The following is a 17,570-nucleotide window of genomic DNA, read 5'->3' on the forward strand; positions in this document are numbered from 1 at the left end:
TCAAAAGAGCCATCGGTTTTGCTGAGAATATTGTTGAAAGATCTTCTCCCATGAAGTAAAACTGATCCATTTGAGTTCCTACGAATCTAAGACGCTCCACATTCAGACCTACTTTTGTTCCAGACAGAACCAATATCACATTTCAACCAAGTAGCAGGTGGTGGCTTCCATCCAAAAATAATTCTTTTCTTCATCTCTAGATCAATTGCTTTCTCTTGATCTTCCAAATTTTTAACTAGAAACCAGTGGTCTATTTCTTGAAAGATTGATCTTGTAAAGTTTGAACCTACTGATAAACTTCCATTGAAGAGAAAATTGTTCATGTTTTTTCAGATTGACCATAGAATCCAAAAGCCATTCCTTCTGATGATGAGGGGATAGTTTTGATTTTTCTCTATCTGTAGAACATAGTAAATGTTGGAGTAGATGGAGGAGGGGTCAAAACCATTACATGGAGAGAAAAATTACATAGAGCCCATGTTTGTCTTGCAATAGTACAAGTGAAAAGGACATGATTTATTGATTCTCCTTCTAAGCCACAGATTTGGCAGCGAGTATCAACTCTCATTCCTCAACTCTCATTCCTCTTTCAATAAGATGATCATCAACAGAGATTGCACCACTAATGGCTTTCCAAAGAAAAATTTTAATCTTTGATGATGTTTTTATAGACCATATGCATTGCTTGATACCGTTTAGATAATGTTGCGCTTGACCTGATAATAATGCTTCTTTCCTAGCATTTTGTTCTGCAAACTAGAATCCAGTCTTGACAGAATACTCTCCAGAGCGTGTATGGTTCCAGCAGTAGAAATCAGAAGAAGAGATAACTGGCTTTTGCTTTAGAATAAGCTCTATATCTTGTTTATAGAACAGGTTATCCAGCTTCTGCAAATCTCATAGGTGTGTGTTGGGGATTATGAGATCTGATACCTTGAAGTTTAAGTCTACCAAAATATTCTTCATAAGCTACCAAAATGTTCTTCATAAGAGGGATTCGTAGACTTTCCCCATCAACTAACCAAAGCATAGTCCAAACTGATACAGAGAGACCATTACCAATCATATGCCTTAAACCTTTAGCTAATAGATCTCTTCCGTGAAGCATGATGCTCCAAGCGTATATGAGGGTCTATTTAACATGTAACTTGGTTAGTTATTACTATATTAGAATTATAGTCTCATATTAACTAAACCTGAAAATTCTTCACATATGACGTAATTCTACATTGAATTAACATCCGTGGAATGTATTTACCCACCAAATAAGCATGTCATTGGTCAGTCAGAATCATAGGAACAATAGTCTTAGAAAATACAAAAAGAGTAGCCGTGTAGAAGAGAAAGCAAACAAATTGTAATAACAAAAACTTTCTACTTGGTTGGCTTATCAGGCAGTATGAACAAATGGAGAAAAGAAAATAGTGAAAGAATAATTTTCTAAAAAAGTCATGAAAATCCACTTCCCAATAAAGTTCTCAGACCATTGTATCAGAGTGGGACACCACATCAAATCCACATTAAAATCAAACAACCGTAAAGAAGCACTATCTTCTTCTTCTTCTTCTTTTTTAATTCCCTCAAACTCCGTATTGCTAGTTTTTTGCTAATCTCGTCTTCCTAGTTAAACTAAGATATTACATTTAGGTTAACAATATAGAATAGTATCCTCAATTACCCAAAATCTAGTACCTGAACAGTGTACAGTCTAAACTATCTAATCCAGAACCAAAATATCATTAATAAAGGAATAATAATACTCCAGGATGGGATTGCTTCCAAGTTTGCAATTATTATGATTAATTATTGTTAATTTTGGATCGTCGTATTTGTCTGCATCAGATTATTAGAAAAAAAAACAACAGTGACGTGGCAATTAGTCTTCTGAACACCGTTTACTTTAGTCAACTCGGGCATGCTCATTTACGTTAAACCTTTCACTGGGAAGCTCTGTTTCAGAATCAGAGTCTTTCTTTGTTTTTACCAAACTACCATGCGATTCGCGGCGCCATCCCCGCGCTCCGGCGATATCTCACCTTCTCCTTCGCCAGCTGCTTCACCGTATTCAGGAGTACCAGAGGAGATTCTTTCTCCTCCTTCTGATCCTCCTTTACAGTTTAGCCCTCCGTTGATCGCCATGGTGGTGGTTTTAGCCGCCGCTTTTCTTTTCGTGACCTACTCTCGCCTCATCTCCCGCCGATTCCTCTTGCCTCTCTTCCGCCGTTTTCGACGGTGGCGACATCGTCGGCGCCGTCTCCTCCACCTGTCCTCTGCTTCAAACTCGTCCTCCGATCTCCGATCCTTTTCCCCTTTCCCTTTCGACTCGTTTCACTACTCCTCCTACTCTCCTTACGGACTAGATGAGTCTGTTATCAAAACTCTGCCTCTGTTTCTCTACTCCGCCGCCTCTTGCACCGGGAAGAGCCTTTCTCCTGCCACCGCGGTGGGGAAAACTCCAGCCACCGCCGTGGACTGCGCCGTTTGTTTGTTGGAGTTCGAGGAAGGAGATTACGTGCGGACGCTTCCGTTGTGCTTCCATGCTTTCCACCTTGAGTGCATCGATGAGTGGCTTCGATCTCACCCTAACTGTCCCCTCTGCCGTACTGCGATTCTCCGATCCGGCGTCGTTGCGACTACCTCGCCCTTCGTTCCCTTGATGGCTCCTAGAATCCGTCCAAGCCTCGACGAAGAGAGTAACGCGATCGTCATCCGCAGCGAAACTCCGCCGCGGAGTAATGATAATTTAAACACAGCCGCGACGGTTACAGACGATCAGGAGATCACAGCGGCGGTGGAAGAGCAATCGCCGGCTATTTCTCGGTTCCGGGAGCTGAAGAGATCCTACTCGTTTGATTACGATAGGGAGGAATCAGCATCAGAGAGAGTGACGATGGAGCCAGCCACGGTGTCTCCGTGGAGATACCGGAGATCCACGTGGAACAAGCAGCGTCAGTCTCCGTTCGGAAACCTGAAATCGAGAGTGTTCTCGTTACGTTACCACAGAAGCGCGAAATCACCGTTTTCGCGGCGGCGATCGGGAGTGTTCTTCCCGATATCAGAGCGGATTCCGGCGACGGGAAGCTCATCGTCGCGGCGGACGAAATCGATGACGAGTCCGAGGTTCTTTAGAACGGCACCGCACTCGTCGAGCCGGTTAAGATGCGGAGATCCAGAGGCACTGTTATCGCCGGAGAGGTGGAGGAGAAAGGACACGTGTAGGCTAGATATGTAAGATGAAAATGGACGGTGGGGATGAAAGGAAGAAAAATTGAAGTGGAAGGAAGGAGGGAGGGAGCATTAATGGAATGTGGGGTTTGGCATTAAATGGAATTAAAATCGACGAAACATGCCAGACGGTGAAAGTATTGGAGCTGGTACGACGACGTTCTAACTGTTTTTTTTGTCTGTTGAGTTGTATAGTATTGTCCTCGGAGTTATCAAATGCATTAACGTCCAAATCTGCCCAAGTTATTATAGAAACGGAGTCAACAAACCACACTAGATTTCGTTTCTATAATAACTTTATTTTGTCGGTCGCGCTTATTGCTTCTTTTTTTTTTTTAATTACGGAATTTTATGTTTGCTAAACTTTTTGTTCATACTACTAATTTTATATTAAGCTGTCGATTAAATTTGCAATTAACAACTGATTATTTTGTTACACTATGGAGAATGATGTTCACATTTTATATAGCTGCCAAAAGTTTTTGATACATGTTATATTAGTGAAAAAATGTGATAATGTCTTCGGATAAAAATAATTTTTTTTATTATTGAATTTTTCAAATTACAATTGAATTAAAAGAAAACAATACATATCTTAAATTTAATCGACGATGAATTCGCATGTTTAGACCAAATAAAAATGACTAAGAAGAATACCGCATCCTACAAAAGAAAGACATATATCAACACAATAACTACCATAGAGAATGGAAAATGCAAAGCCTTGTATAATAGGAACATATTATAAGAAAACATGGACTCAGAATATATATATTATCAAGTTGTTTGAATGAGAATGGGTTATCAAATATGAGTATTTGAACAGAAGAAAAACGAAGAACTCAGAAGGCAAGATGAATCTTGTATTACTCAGCTCACTGATTCATACCTGTAAAACTGAATTTCCCCATCTTTCTCTCATTTGTAAAAAAAGAAGAAGCTGAAGCTAAAAAGAAGAAGAAGCTCCAAGGGTTCAAGGGCAAATCATTTCACACATAACTAATGATTGATGACCGGAGATGGAAGAGGTGATGTTGGAGGCTTCATGTCCTCATACCTGCCAAACACTTGAGTCTCTCAGTTCACATAATAAGAAGTTAATAGCAAAGAACACACTTTCAAAATGCTTCTCTATCTCTTTCTCACATTGTGTAAGGTGACAATGGCCTTGGCTTTGGTTGATCAGCTGCACTTTCTTCTGGGGTAAGGGAAGTGTCTGTCACACTGTTAATGGTTTCCGCCTCTGGCACAGAAGCAGATTCAGTCGTGTTCCTGCACAAACAACAAGCAAAACCCTGAAGATTGTATAGATTTCATTTCTTAAAACTAGACAGGCTTTTCCAATTCTGGTTTCTATATACTTACACACTACCATCAACTGTTTCCACCACGTCATTGCCTCCAGGTACCTCTGAGATTTCTTCTGCAGGTGCTGTTTTCTTGGGACCAGTTGATGCAGGAGTCGGTGAGGTTGGTGGTTTCAGGTCTGCGTAACTGCAAAAAACACAGTGTAAGACTCTTAACAGACCACAGCCGAGTTATATATAGAGAAAGAGGAAAAGTTGTTACGCTGCATAAGGAGAAAGAGGTCTCATTTTTGGTATGGCTGGTGGTGCTTCTGCCTCCTCAGTGACAGTTGTTGCAACTGTTGAGCTTTCACCAGTATCAGAATCTGTTGGAACAGGCGCCAAAGTATCGCTCTTCTGGATACCAGAAGCTTTAGGAGTGGGAGATGAAGGTGGTTTTAGATTCTCATAGCTGCACCATAATAAAGCCAAGTGTAAACAAAGCATAAGGCTTTTGAAATTTATCAACCGCCTCCCACATTCATTAATCCAACAGTGATGATACCAATAGAAACTCATAGGCGCATCATAATCAACATCAGTTTAGTGACTCCTGAATATGGTAAAGCCGCAAAGATGATAAGTATTATTTTTTTACCTAGCATAAGGAGAAAGAGGCCTCTCTTTCTTTTCCTCAACTTGCTTCACTTCTACTACTGGGACACTGGTCTCAACAAGACTTTCTGGTGGTGGAACTGCATTAGCCTCAACAGGAACCTGAGTTTCTTCCACCTCCGGAACCTGAGTTGCATCCACCTCCTTAGCTTTGGTGGCACCAAGTGCTGTGGCCGGAATAGGAGATGTTGGAGGTTTCAAGTCTTCATAGCTAATATATATTCACAAACCAGAAAAAGGAACAAGGGAATCAGTCTTATGTCAACAAGTCATTCCAGTAACATGATTGACTTTATTGCCTCTTGAGGAAAAAGTTGTCTTACGCGGCATAAGGAGACAGCGGCCTAGGCTTAACATCTTTCACTTCTGCAGGTGCTTTATCCTCCTTGGGAGCTGTTGGTTCTTTAGTGACAGGCTCAGTAAGGACTGGTGTTACCTCTTTGGCTGCAACTGATTCTTGCTTGACAGGCTCAGCAGGAACTGGTGTTACCTCTTTGGCTGGAACTGATTCCTGTCCACAGTCAAAATGCAGAGAGATAAAGATATCTTATCACAGGAGAGAGATGATCAAGATTAGTAAAAGAAGGGGGAGAAGAACCTTTGGTGGAGGCACATAAGGACGTTTGGAAGGAATCTTTTCAAGAAGCTTTTCAATAGGGGTTAATGGTGCAGTTGTTTCAGCAACCACTTCCACAATCTTAGAGCAAGAAAGTTGAGGGTTCTTAGCCATACAAGCTAGCAATTCTGCAACCTGGAGATCAATCACAAGGAAACAAATCAAAGCTTCTTCCCAATGTGCTCATCACTGAGTCACCGACAAGGGAGAAAAAAACAATACCTGGAGATTTGAGACCTGACCACCAAACAATGTATCATCTAGAGCAAGAGTGAGATTATGAGTCTCCTTGTATGCATCAGTTGGTCTCTCCATTCCTCCAGGCCTAACTATCTGATGAAAATAAGATGCAAAAGCAAAACTCTGAGGTGTGATACAATCCATAAAGAGTATGTGAAACTGTTTGTGTAATCACTATCACTCACTGCGTAGTTGAGACCACTTGCAATCAAGGCTTCTTCAGCTTTTCTCTTCCAGCAAAGAACTCCCCAGAATAGACTTCACAAACAAGAACATGCCATTAAGTTCTAACTGCTTCTCTGACAAAAGAGAAACATTACAGACTTACTTGAGAATGGCAGCGGGAAATCCAAATTTGTTTGTCCCCAAGGATGTCACCAACATGAAGTTATTAACTTTTGCATATGTTGCTGCTCATAAAACAAACAAAGAGACAACGATGAAACAAGAAAGATAGAAAGAAAGGACAATGAACAAACTGCTTTGAGACCTTACCAGCATCAACAAGGTTTTTGGTGGCCAAGTAATCAATCCTGTAAGGACCGGTGATATCGGATATTTCTTTCTCGCTAGCACCTATACAGCATATAACCACAGATGCATTCCCCAATGCAGGCTGTATTGAGTCTTTCTTCTCCAAGTCACATTCAACAATCTCAAGCTTTTCTACAGCTGGGCTAAAGACACAGACACTGCCTGTTACCTTTTCTTCTATGACAAACAAAATGGCTGTAGCAAAATAATAAATCAAAACATTTTACTCTTACGTTGAGTTCCTTCATCTGTGTTCATATCCTTAACACTCTGCAAATGTATTTAGGCAAGAGTAAGCTGCACCTCAATGATGACTTATAGTGTGTTAAAATGTAAAGTCATACTTGCACAAGACTTGATGCTCTCTGAGCGCTTCGAACTCCAGCTTTAACTCGAAATCCGAGCTTCAGTAACTCTCTGAATGAATGAGGACAGTGGTAACCAACCAGCATTGGTGAAACAATTCTTGAGACTTAAGAAAAGAAACAAGAAGAAACTAACCTCACAGTTCTAGAACCAACTTTACCCGTAGCACCAGCTACAAAGACAAGGTCGTGTTCCTTTGAAACTAAGTTCGTAGGGTTTGCCTCTGTTACGGCAGAGCTTGCCTTTATGGGAGCTTTGTCTAAACAATGATAACGAAAGAAAGCAATCAACAAAACTGTTTCAATGCAACTTGAAAAAATGAAATGCAGAGGACATCAATAACTAGAGATACAGAACTCATTAGGTTAAACCTGTTGAACATTACCTGAAGCTCTGAGGCTAAGATCGAAGAAAGACCTGGACTTTATAGAATCGGAGTGATTCGTCAAACCAGAAAACCTGACAATCCGATTGTTCTTCCATCCTTGGAGAAGGAACCTTTGTCTGGGAAGGGAGGGTACTGTTGTTAGAGGTTGCCCTCGGAGAAAACTAGTTCCTTCCATTGCTAGAGAAGAAGCTGAGTTAGTCTTGTTTCTTGTACGTTAATCGAAATTTGTTCTAATTGAATTTTATCTTGTGGATGGACAGAGAGAGAGACGAGGAGGTGTGCCACTGCATCCTGATATGATGGGACCTACATAACATCATAAGAGACCAATGAATGTTTAATGGAGTGCTGACATGGCATAGGTTGGTTATGTTCGATACATTATGCTTATCCCATGACAACGAGGGGCATACAAACATCACTAATAAATCTGCCTTACTTTACTACCTATGCACCAAAAGACCATTAGTTTATTTGGTTTCTTGGTCCTCCAATGCGCTACCGTTTCTAGCTTCAATTAACGGATCTTCAATCCAGCTTAACCAGCTCTACTTTCACATTATACCTGGTTTGCTTACTCTGCACCAGGTTAGCCTTGGGATTGTCCCTTGCTCCACCAGATTAATATAAACAACCTATTCGCAAGAGAAATTATCATGCACAGCTAACTTCTTGAGAGGACACTTTGGAGCTAGCTGTGAATGTGCCACTCGTTGACTTTGTAAAACAGGATGAGGATGTTTGAATGCCCATCATCATCGGCTCCAGTCTTCATTCTTCTATGATGAATTACTTCTAAATATTAGAGTATAAAACGTGCTGGTTACATAGAAATTCAGACAGAAGTGCCTGGTTTGTGTATCTTGGTTTCCCTGCATCATCTTTTTCATCGACTCTCTCGCATATAGAGCATCAATCTAAAATACACATTTTAAGAGCGAGATTTATCATCTATAGCATCAAATTCATAAATCATACAAGTCACCAACATCACCTAAAAGTAGTACACACTAGTAGTCCTACATCCTCTGTATATGATTATCCTCTATTAACGCGCTGCCAGTCTGAGAAACACATTTCTCGACCCTGGGGTAAGTTTGTGGAAGAGAGACAAAGGCTAAGCAACCTAAAAGGTAAGACTTTGTGTAGACTACCATATAACTGGTAAACTATAGGAGAAAAGGACCTGCCAAATATATATATATATATATATATATATATTCTAGTGGTACGACCAAGAACAGGTAACCAGCCGCACAATGGTTTCTAACAACTTCAAAAACTCAGAATCGAAATGCCACATAGTAGTTGTGCCAAATGTCAGATAACTTATTATCAGAAACAACAAAGTCACATGAAGTTCCACAAAACTGAAACAACCTAATCTTTGAAAAAGGTGCCAAGAGACACTACACTGAACTTGCAAGTGAAACTCAACACCAAAAAAAGAAGTCTGATGATACCCCTTAGGAAGACGAAACAGGGGGAACCGAAGACTCAGACGGAGATTTTGCAGCTGAGAAACTGAGAGCGGCTGCAGCAGCAGCCTGTGGAGAATAGATTCGTGCTTTCTTTATGATTTCCGCAACAATCCAATTCTTATGCTTGCTCAATGGCCTCGAAGGATCCAACTTCACCTGCATCATAACAGAGCAAGTTCCTTTTAGGATCAGTGACTAACAAGATCCATAAGTCGCACGCTTCGTTAAATGCTCGAGCTCCTGATCAAATGCATCTCAAATTCACTACAAAATCTTTCAGAAGTTTGAGGGAATTACTCGATCGCCGATGTTACAGGCGTTCGTCTCGTCGTGAGCCATGAACTTCGAAGTACGCTTGACGTAGCGATTGTAGAGCTTGTTGTGGAAGAGTCTGTCCACGGCTACCACCACCGACTTCTGCATCTTGTTCGACACCACCGTACCTATCACCGGCTTCATTTTTCTGAGCGGAGAGAGAAATCAACAAGTGAGAATCTGGAGGCCGGGGAAGACGATAGTCTAGGGTTTTATATTGATGGGCTTTTAGTTTTAGCCCAATGGATCTGAACCGGATTTATACTGAACCGGATTAAAATTAATATCTGGTAATATAAAATCGAACCGGGATGAGGATAAAGAATCAACGACGGAATCTATGGCTACTGTAACCGCTTCGCTTCGTCTTCAACCTCTATCATCACTCTCCTCGTCTTCCTCTCCTCCTCCAAGTTCTAGACCTCTCTATCTCAAGTTCAATACCTCACACCGCGAAAACCTAAGATACCTCTCGTCTCTCGGAGTAATCCCTCAGAATCCAAGACTCGCTCCTGCGGTGGACAACCTCCCTCACATCCTCTCCGCCGTGAACTTCCTAAAATCAAATGGAATCTCCGACGAAGACTTCCCTCGCCTCTTATACCTCTGCCCGCAGCTCTTCTCTCCGACTTTCTCCATCTCCGAAACAGATCCCGTCTTCGACTTCCTCGCCGGCGAGCTCGGAGCCTCCGCCGCGGAATCCAGAGGACTGATCGTGAACTGCCCCAGCATCCTCCTCTCCGACGTGGAGTACTGTTTGAGACCGACGCTGGTTTACCTCAAGGAGCTGGGGGTGAAGAATCTGAACAGAGCGAGCAAGACGAACGCGCACGTGCTCAACACGAGGGTGGAGAAGCTGAGAGCGAAGATGAGGTTCCTCAAGAGCATAGGGTTTGAGCACGAGGAGGCGGCGAGAGTGTGTGGGAGGATCCCGGCGATATTTGGGTACAGTGTGGAGGATAACTTGAGGCCCAAGTTTGAGTTTTTGGTTTACGATATGGAAAGAGAGTTGGAAGAGTTGAAGAAGTTTCCTCAGTATTTTGGGTTTAGCTTGGGGAAGAGGATAAAGCCGAGGCATTGGCATTTGAAGAAGAAAGGCGTTAGGCTTTCGCTTAGTAGGATGTTGATGTGGGGTGATCACAAGTTCTATTCCAAGTGGAAACCATGATCACTCTCTTGTCAAGTTTTTTTTTTTTTTCGGGTTCAGTTTCCTAGTTTCATTCGGATATACCGTATTTGTTATGGTCGAAATTGGTTAATAATACTTTTGAGTTCACTTATATTTTATAACTTGTCTAAACTTATTTTAGATTTGAATTTGTTTCAGATTTGGTTAAGAACGAGAGATATTACCAAAAATACCACATTAAAATAAACATGAAATATAAATATTTAGAATATTTATTTAATTCTGAGTAATTATTATGGACATTAGTTAAGGTTTTCGGGGTCAGATGTTTTTGCTTATTCGAATTTTCAGGTTTGAGTTCTCGTAAAGGCAAATCTCCAAAATAGCATATTTCTAAGTTTATATCACAAAAATAACACTCAAAAAGAAAAATGACCAAAATAGCACCTTTTTAAATTTATCCTTTGAAAATTTTAATTTTTTTATTTTTCAAAATTTGAAATCTTATCCCCAAAACTTCATTTTTCAACTCTAAACCCTAAACCCTAAATTCTAAACCCTAAACTCTAAACCCTAAACCATAAACCCTAAACCCTAAACCCTAAACCCTAAAATTTAAACCCTAAACTCTAAACCCTAAATCCTAAACCCTAAATCCTAAACCCCACCCTTTAACTCTTAAACCCTAAGTTTGTGACTTTTGATAAAACATTAAGTGCTATTTTTGTGACTTTTGACCTTGAGTGCTAGTTTGGAAACAAAAACTGATTTAGTGCTATTTTTGTCTTTTTCTCTTCTGGTAACAACATTAACAATTTAAATCCTAATTACCACCTTCCAATATCCATGGCTTGACTCGTATAGTTTCAGGCATTTTGGTTCTGAGTTCGGATTGGATATGGGATTTCTGGTTTTATCAAGCCTAGAAAATATGATGCTCTGCTAGAAAATTTAGTTTGAGTTTTTCAAGTAAATAAAATTGAATACAAAATTCATATGCAAAACAATCCTAATCTCGGGCGCACTCACAAGTCTCCCTTCTAAGGTTGGCGAATTACAAGATCGATATCAGCACCAACTTCCACAATCTTAGCTTCCTTAGATGCCTTTGCTGATTTCGCAATGCTCTCCACCTCAAAATCTATTGCTATCTTCTTCACCAGGCCTTCAAGCATCTGTCAGGTAAAAAATAATTGTGTAACCAGAGCAAGCAGATATACAATTGTCCATAAAAGGAAGAACTCTAGTGGGTTTAAGAACTAACCAGCGAGCCGATTGCTACCAAACTCCGGAACTTAGAATCAACATCTGCAGCTTCCTCTTCTGCAATCTGTTAAGAGATCCATGTTTTTTTAGGACAAAGATTGATAAATATAATACACTGGTTATCCCAGAATTTACTACAACTACAACCGATAAGATTCAGTTCAATGGTAAAATATGAATGTGATTTATGCACGATGGTGAATATGACCAAAACATAGGCCTACCTGCAATGCTGCTGAAAGGACTTGAGCTTGGCCTTCTTGATCCCTCTTTTCTATTAATAGCACTGCATAACTGCAAAAAAAAAAAAAAAAACATATCGATCATGGGGTCTGATTAAAACTCAACAATGAGTATCATAGATTATAGAGCAAAAGTTGTACAAGAGGGGTATCATACTTGAGAAGCAATGTCGAATATGCCAACTGCAGATTCTTATTTGGGGATGAATAACAGTTTGAGAAGGCATCAAGAATCTGCATCAATGGACATCACAGATTAAAGGCTGAATACCCGAGAAACCACTGTTTCAAATCATCATAATAAACACACACAGACACAAATCTTAGGCACTATAGTAAAATGCAATCATAAACTTCATTCCTATTCCCCAGACATTGATACTAGACAAGGATACCAATAGCTGGTTCATGGAGATAATCACAGATTCTAATTACGATATAAAACCAAAGAAAAAAATAGTACTTACTTGACTATGATGCCTCTGTAGCCAGTAATGAAATGAAGGATTCTTGAATAGATTAACAAGTACACGAACAGTTGTTAGAAGATTTGCAGGAAGAGCCGAATCTTCTGTGACTTTCTTTATAAGATCCAGAAGCAGATCTAGTTGAGTTTAATTTACAGAGAGATACAAGTTAGTGAAGAACATTAGCTGATACTTTAATTCATGTTGGGAAAACCATTAGCTTCACGTGAGATGATTACCATTGTTGCCTTCCACATGCTTGATAAGTAGACTTGCTCCATGAGGATGCAAAACGAGCATCCTGACTAAATCGGTAGCTGCATATTCAAAAACATAAGCATAAGCGCTATATCCAACAGTTAGCACGAAAAAACATTGGCTACCTAAATTGCTTTATGGACTGCAAGAAAACAATAATACATATCAAAGAAACCAAAACATATCTCATTTTAGATTGTTGTATAAGCATACTAGAAAATTGACTGATTTAGCTATATGACTACTACCTAAATGGCTTAAACAGTCTTCTTTAACTAATTGATTGAAAAGAGAAGACCTACCAGGAAACATCATCGCAGGTGGCCATGCTTGTAACACTTTCAAAATCAAAGAAATATCCATGTCAGCAAAACTAGTAGCATGGTAATGTGAGGTGTCCTTGAGTATTTTCACCATTGCGCCTACTCTGGATACTTCAACTTCTGTCAGGGATTTGTCAGTATGTACCTTCATGAGATGGAAAAATAGTATCAAAAACATAAATTACCAGCACTAGAAAAAAGTAAAATAACCATTGAATCATTCTTGGTGCAACTGTGCTCGTGTGGCAGAAGTTACTGAGAGCTTACTGGATCAGCTCGTAGAGTATTGTTGAACTCTGTCATCTTTTTCAGGATCCCATCATATTGAGCAACATCGAAAACTAGTACACCTCTCTGGAGAAAAAAAAATGGAAAAACAGGGATCAGTATCTAGAAACGCTACACAGGAATAAGGAAAGAAGAAAACTAGCGTACTTTTGGAATGTGCTTGTATAAGGGTTTTGCCGTAGTTGCTGCAACAGAAAAGAGTGAAAGTGCGTGAGTAAAAAGGAAGAATATTACAAGGAATAAGAATCCTTTAAGTATTATGTAAGAATAACCCAAAAAATATATTCATACCAGCTGCATGAGATGATTGCCCAGGTACATAAGCATTTGCTGTTACACAAAGACGACAGAACATAAAATTACATGAAAAACCTGAAAAACAAAATCTCAGACAAATATTTTTTAAACATGAGCTATACCGCCAGTGAAGGGATCACGAAAAGATGGATTAAAATTGAAGTCCTTCTGCCCAGAGTTTTGTAATATGAATTCAACAATCTGCTGCCGGTATGCGAGGGGAAGATTCTCTTTTAGAAGCCATTTGTCAGCTGCATCATACGGATTGTCTGCCAAACAATAAACCATTTTAGGTATAAATAAACTGAAGCACTTGCTTATAGTTTCACTTGGAAGCAACACGGTTCAGGTACCTGATCGATTGTAAGGAAGCTTTCGGATAGGTTCCCCATCACCAATGTCAACATCGAAAACTATAAGAAAAATAAAAAACCGCCTAAGACTTTTGTTCACTTCTATTTTAAATAAAGTCATAATAGGTTTGTAATCTAACCAAAATCATACTGAACTCCACCGTGGTGAGAACGGTCAGCCACACCATCTGGACCATCAACAACCTCACCAATCTGAAAAAGTTAATAATAAGTGAAGAGCGAAAATGACATGTAGCCAGCAAACTAGAAAGATCAAGAAAAAAGATATAAAAGCTCATTATGTTGACATACTTTGTCCCATCTCTGATCCTTCATATTCCATACATAAGCAACACCATTGTCTCCCTCCCTTACGACTTTTGTCTGGCCATCACTGGTACCTGATAGAATACATCAAATAGTAAGAATGACCATTGCCAGACAGTATCAGTTACAACTTTCGACAGGATTTATAATACAAAATTTGGATACTAAGTGGCACCTGGTAAAGTCAGAGCATCAAGCCCCGGCAGCTCGTCAAGTTTCATTCCCCCAACCTTTTTCCTGAGATTAGGAACATATGACACATCATCATATAAAAATCATGAAACTGCCATGGGAAAAAAATGAAAAAAAAAAAATCTATGGACACAGGATTTAATGATCAGATCACCTGCTCAGTTTATACTGAGAAAGTTGGGAATCAAAGGCATCAATCTCCATTTGATCTGCAATCATGCCATCACGTACTGTCCAGACGCGAGCCACTCCATCTGAACATGCAGTCACAATGTCTCCGTTCTCCAAGAACTTGGCATCCCAGACACAGCCTGGGTGTTCCAGACTCTGAACGCATACTCCATCTGTACCAAACAAAAGCAACAAGTAAGAACAACACCTCAAGCCATAAGAAACATGACTTCAAATTAAAAGGAAAACCATCATTACCTTTCCATATTTTGGCATGGCGATCTTCACTCCCACTAACAATAAGGCCAGATGCATGAGCGTCAACTGAGTAAACAATGGAGGTGTGCCCAACCATCTCCAAAAGAACTTCGCCACTTAGAGCCCAGAGCCTGATTGAGCTGTTTATATAAAAAAAAATCCGATAAGGAACAGATGGATGAGCCTGATTTACTGGGAAAATGGCATGGAACAAGCAAGAGGTTGTACGAAGCAAATAACTTACCCATCATGTGATGCTGAAAGAAATCCTAAATCAGGCATCACGGCTAATCCTCTAACAGTGTCTACATTGCAAAACAGAAGGTCATTATATTAGCACTTCACAAGATAAGATATCTTTACTGCAGCTTCTCATATTGACAAAGAAATTCACCTGCATGCCCAGCAAAAGTTCGTAGACTTGTGTTTCCCTTCCAGAGTTTGAGAGTGGTATCACTTGAACCAGAAACGAGCTCACCAGACGGCAATCTCAACACTGCCTGGATAGGCGACTGGTGCGCCTCCCAAGATTCAACAAGCTGGCCGTTTCTCCATCGTTTCAGAGTTCTTCAGAACAAGGGGAAAAACAAATAAGAACTTAAGTTATACTAGATAATACGAGTAGACATTATTCCAATATATTTACCATTTGTATTACTAAAGCTAGTAAGGCACATCAAGACAATAACACACACAGCTAAGATTCCTAAAACACCTAGAACTAGGCTTTAGAATAAAATAATATAAACAGCAAAGGAAAGCCACGGGCTAATAATATACACCGACTGACTTACTGATCAACAGAAGATGAAACAATGTCCTCGTTGTCAAGAGCAACACCAGTGACTTGCATCTTGTGACCCTTCAATGACAGAACAATCTCTCCATTTACCAGGTTCCAAACGAAAACGGAAGTATCCATGCTCCCAGAGACGAGCCTTCCTTCAGGATACTCCTCGTTGGGAGAGATCCATGCAAGCGGCCCAACGAAGCTCGTATGACCCAGAAGAATCTTGGAAGGTGAATACTTTCGCTTATTATCAGAATCAAGTGACCATACCCTAATGGTTCTGTCTCTTGAGGAGGTAGCTATATGCTCATCAGCGCACACACATATTCCACGGACCTGAGAGAATCAAATTACAATTAGGTCAATTACAGTATCGAGCATCTAATCAGAAACCTAAGGCTCGCTCTAGTTTATCAAATCCGCACATGAAATTCAAATCGAAGCAATGCAAAATCACATTCAAGTGGAATCACGGAGCTGGATCAAGCTAACAGACTCTAAAGTTATAAGGTTTCGAAATCTCGAAGGAGAATCGATCACGTGAACAAGGAAGGAGGGAAAACGAGAGAGAGAGAGAGATCTTACATCGTCATCGTGGCCACGTAGCTCGCACCTGAGCTTGTATTCGTCGAAATCGATATCCATCATCACTGAGAACGAATGACCCAAAGCGACTCAAAAGTGACTTGACTTGCGGGAGGAGGAGGAGGAGGAGGAGGAGAGGGATCTTCCGATCAAAAATATTGTAAAAAGGTCGTATTCTTGACTACAGTACCTTACATGGTTTATATACACAGCTAATGTATTAGGATTTAATTTATCAACATAATGGTAATATTATCCTTAGAAAATAATGGAAAACTAGAATTTGATCTGCTTTTTAGGAAACACAAATTTATTTTTGAAATTAAATAAATTCTTCTTATATAATTTCTAATGTATAGTTTTGGGTACATTTATCCGGATGACTTGAACCGTATCAAACTGAAAAAAAAAAACCAAAATTAAACTAAATTTCTTAAATAACCGAGCATATCCTATATCTTTGGAACCGAAAAATAAAAGACCAAATAAATTTTTAAAATACAAATTACATACCTATTAAACATAACTAAATCATTAAAAAATTATACTATTAATGGAACTATACATGTTTGAATAATATGTCATATATTCATGGAGATTTATTGTTAGAGTAATTATATAATAGATTATGGGAGATTAATAAATGAGTTCATTTAAATTATGTAAAGTATTTATATAGTTAGAGAAATATAAGGTAAGACCAAATAAATAGTTAAGTCTAATGAAATGGTCTAACAACCTTGTTTAACTAGATTTTTTAAGACTTCTTCCCTTTTAATAGTATAGACTAGATTCTTAAGCCGCACGGATTTAAAAGAAGTTAGTGTTTTTGAATGGTTATGGTTCTTGTTTTTGGTCTACTATACCTACCATATATGAGTCTTGTTTTTCTTGAGGTTTACTGAATTCTAAATCATCTATTTCTAATGTTTGATTTCTAAACAAAAACAAAATTGAAGGTTTGTATAAATTTCCTCCAGATTATTATTATTGTCTATTTACTCATTTAAACTCATAAAATACATGATTCAAGTTTATAGATTCATCTTTTTTTTCTTAATAATGTAAAGAGTGCGAGTTTCAAATATCGTTCTAATTAGACCAGTAATCAAGATTGAGTTCACAGTTTCATCATTTTCTCCTAGTAATGTAAAAAGTGTGAGCTTCAATTTTTTTTGGTCAACTATGGCCAAGAAAATATGAATTAACAGTGTGCAATAATGGATTAGAGATGCCATGTCCCACACGAGCAAAGAAATTAAATTTAAATAAAAATGTTTTTAGGAAACACTATTGCTAAAACATTTTGTTAAAAAAATGCATTATCTTAATTAAAAAAAATATTCAGATTTGGAACCGAGTTTCAAAGAATATATAGGGAGAATATTCTAATAAATTATTATTTGTCAACCAAAAATATTTTCATTTTTTTGATTTTTGAATACATTGTTAAGATTTAGTAACGATAATTTCTTGTCACTAAATATATTATTGACAT

General features: G+C 39.0%; 5 protein-coding genes across 6 annotated transcripts; 2 read left to right on the plus strand and 3 right to left on the minus strand.

Moving 5' to 3' along the window:
• Positions 1-1,555: 1,555 nt before the first annotated feature.
• LOC106446852 (RING-H2 finger protein ATL65-like) lies at positions 1,556-4,219 on the plus strand. Its single transcript, XM_013888664.3, has one exon. It carries the CDS (start codon positions 1,916-1,918, stop codon positions 3,230-3,232), a length of 1,317 nt encoding a protein of 438 aa, XP_013744118.1. The 5' UTR covers positions 1,556-1,915; the 3' UTR covers positions 3,233-4,219.
• Positions 3,743-7,605, minus strand: LOC106446851 (protein TIC 62, chloroplastic). 2 transcript variants are annotated; one of them, XR_007323981.1, is made up of 16 exons: positions 7,328-7,592; positions 7,078-7,201; positions 6,921-6,993; positions 6,810-6,846; positions 6,538-6,714; positions 6,371-6,452; positions 6,228-6,300; positions 6,025-6,135; positions 5,785-5,937; positions 5,510-5,697; positions 5,170-5,397; positions 4,795-4,983; positions 4,591-4,719; positions 4,372-4,497; positions 4,115-4,282; positions 3,743-3,888 (listed from the first exon to the last, which is right to left on the minus strand). XR_007323981.1 is itself a non-coding variant. In XM_048758653.1 (15 exons), exons 1-15 carry the CDS (start codon positions 7,503-7,505, stop codon positions 4,225-4,227), a joined length of 1,926 nt encoding a protein of 641 aa, XP_048614610.1. In that variant the 5' UTR covers positions 7,506-7,605; the 3' UTR covers positions 3,983-4,224. The 2 variants fall into 2 exon arrangements, 1 of the variants encoding a protein (XP_048614610.1); XM_048758653.1 differs by lacking the exon at positions 3,743-3,888 and having other exon boundaries at positions 3,983-4,282; positions 7,328-7,605.
• Positions 7,606-8,610: 1,005 nt separating this feature from the next.
• Positions 8,611-9,310, minus strand: LOC106446850 (30S ribosomal protein S17). The gene is made up of 2 exons (XM_013888660.3): positions 9,109-9,310; positions 8,611-8,967 (listed from the first exon to the last, which is right to left on the minus strand). The coding sequence occupies exons 1-2, from the start codon at positions 9,268-9,270 to the stop codon at positions 8,797-8,799; spliced, it is 333 nt and encodes a 110-aa protein (XP_013744114.1). The 5' UTR covers positions 9,271-9,310; the 3' UTR covers positions 8,611-8,796.
• Positions 9,311-9,466: 156 nt separating this feature from the next.
• On the plus strand, positions 9,467-10,406 carry BNAC05G34150D (transcription termination factor MTEF1, chloroplastic). The gene has a single exon (XM_013888659.3). It carries the CDS (start codon positions 9,467-9,469, stop codon positions 10,292-10,294), a length of 828 nt encoding a protein of 275 aa, XP_013744113.1. The 3' UTR covers positions 10,295-10,406.
• Positions 10,407-11,185: 779 nt separating this feature from the next.
• Positions 11,186-16,300, minus strand: LOC106446847 (phospholipase A-2-activating protein). Its single transcript, XM_013888658.3, has 21 exons — positions 16,073-16,300; positions 15,492-15,823; positions 15,092-15,264; positions 14,942-15,002; positions 14,698-14,837; positions 14,423-14,612; positions 14,252-14,313; positions 14,062-14,150; positions 13,890-13,962; positions 13,750-13,809; positions 13,519-13,665; positions 13,391-13,429; positions 13,247-13,284; positions 13,079-13,165; positions 12,791-12,956; positions 12,470-12,547; positions 12,231-12,367; positions 11,921-11,997; positions 11,746-11,815; positions 11,520-11,585; positions 11,186-11,430 (listed from the first exon to the last, which is right to left on the minus strand). The coding sequence occupies exons 1-21, from the start codon at positions 16,133-16,135 to the stop codon at positions 11,296-11,298; spliced, it is 2,283 nt and encodes a 760-aa protein (XP_013744112.1). The 5' UTR covers positions 16,136-16,300; the 3' UTR covers positions 11,186-11,295.
• Between the last annotated feature and the right edge of the window lie 1,270 nt (positions 16,301-17,570).

The sequence above is a fragment of the Brassica napus genome, chromosome C5, assembly GCF_020379485.1.
Source record: "Brassica napus cultivar Da-Ae chromosome C5, Da-Ae, whole genome shotgun sequence".
NCBI classification, from domain to species: Eukaryota; Viridiplantae; Streptophyta; class Magnoliopsida; order Brassicales; family Brassicaceae; genus Brassica; species Brassica napus.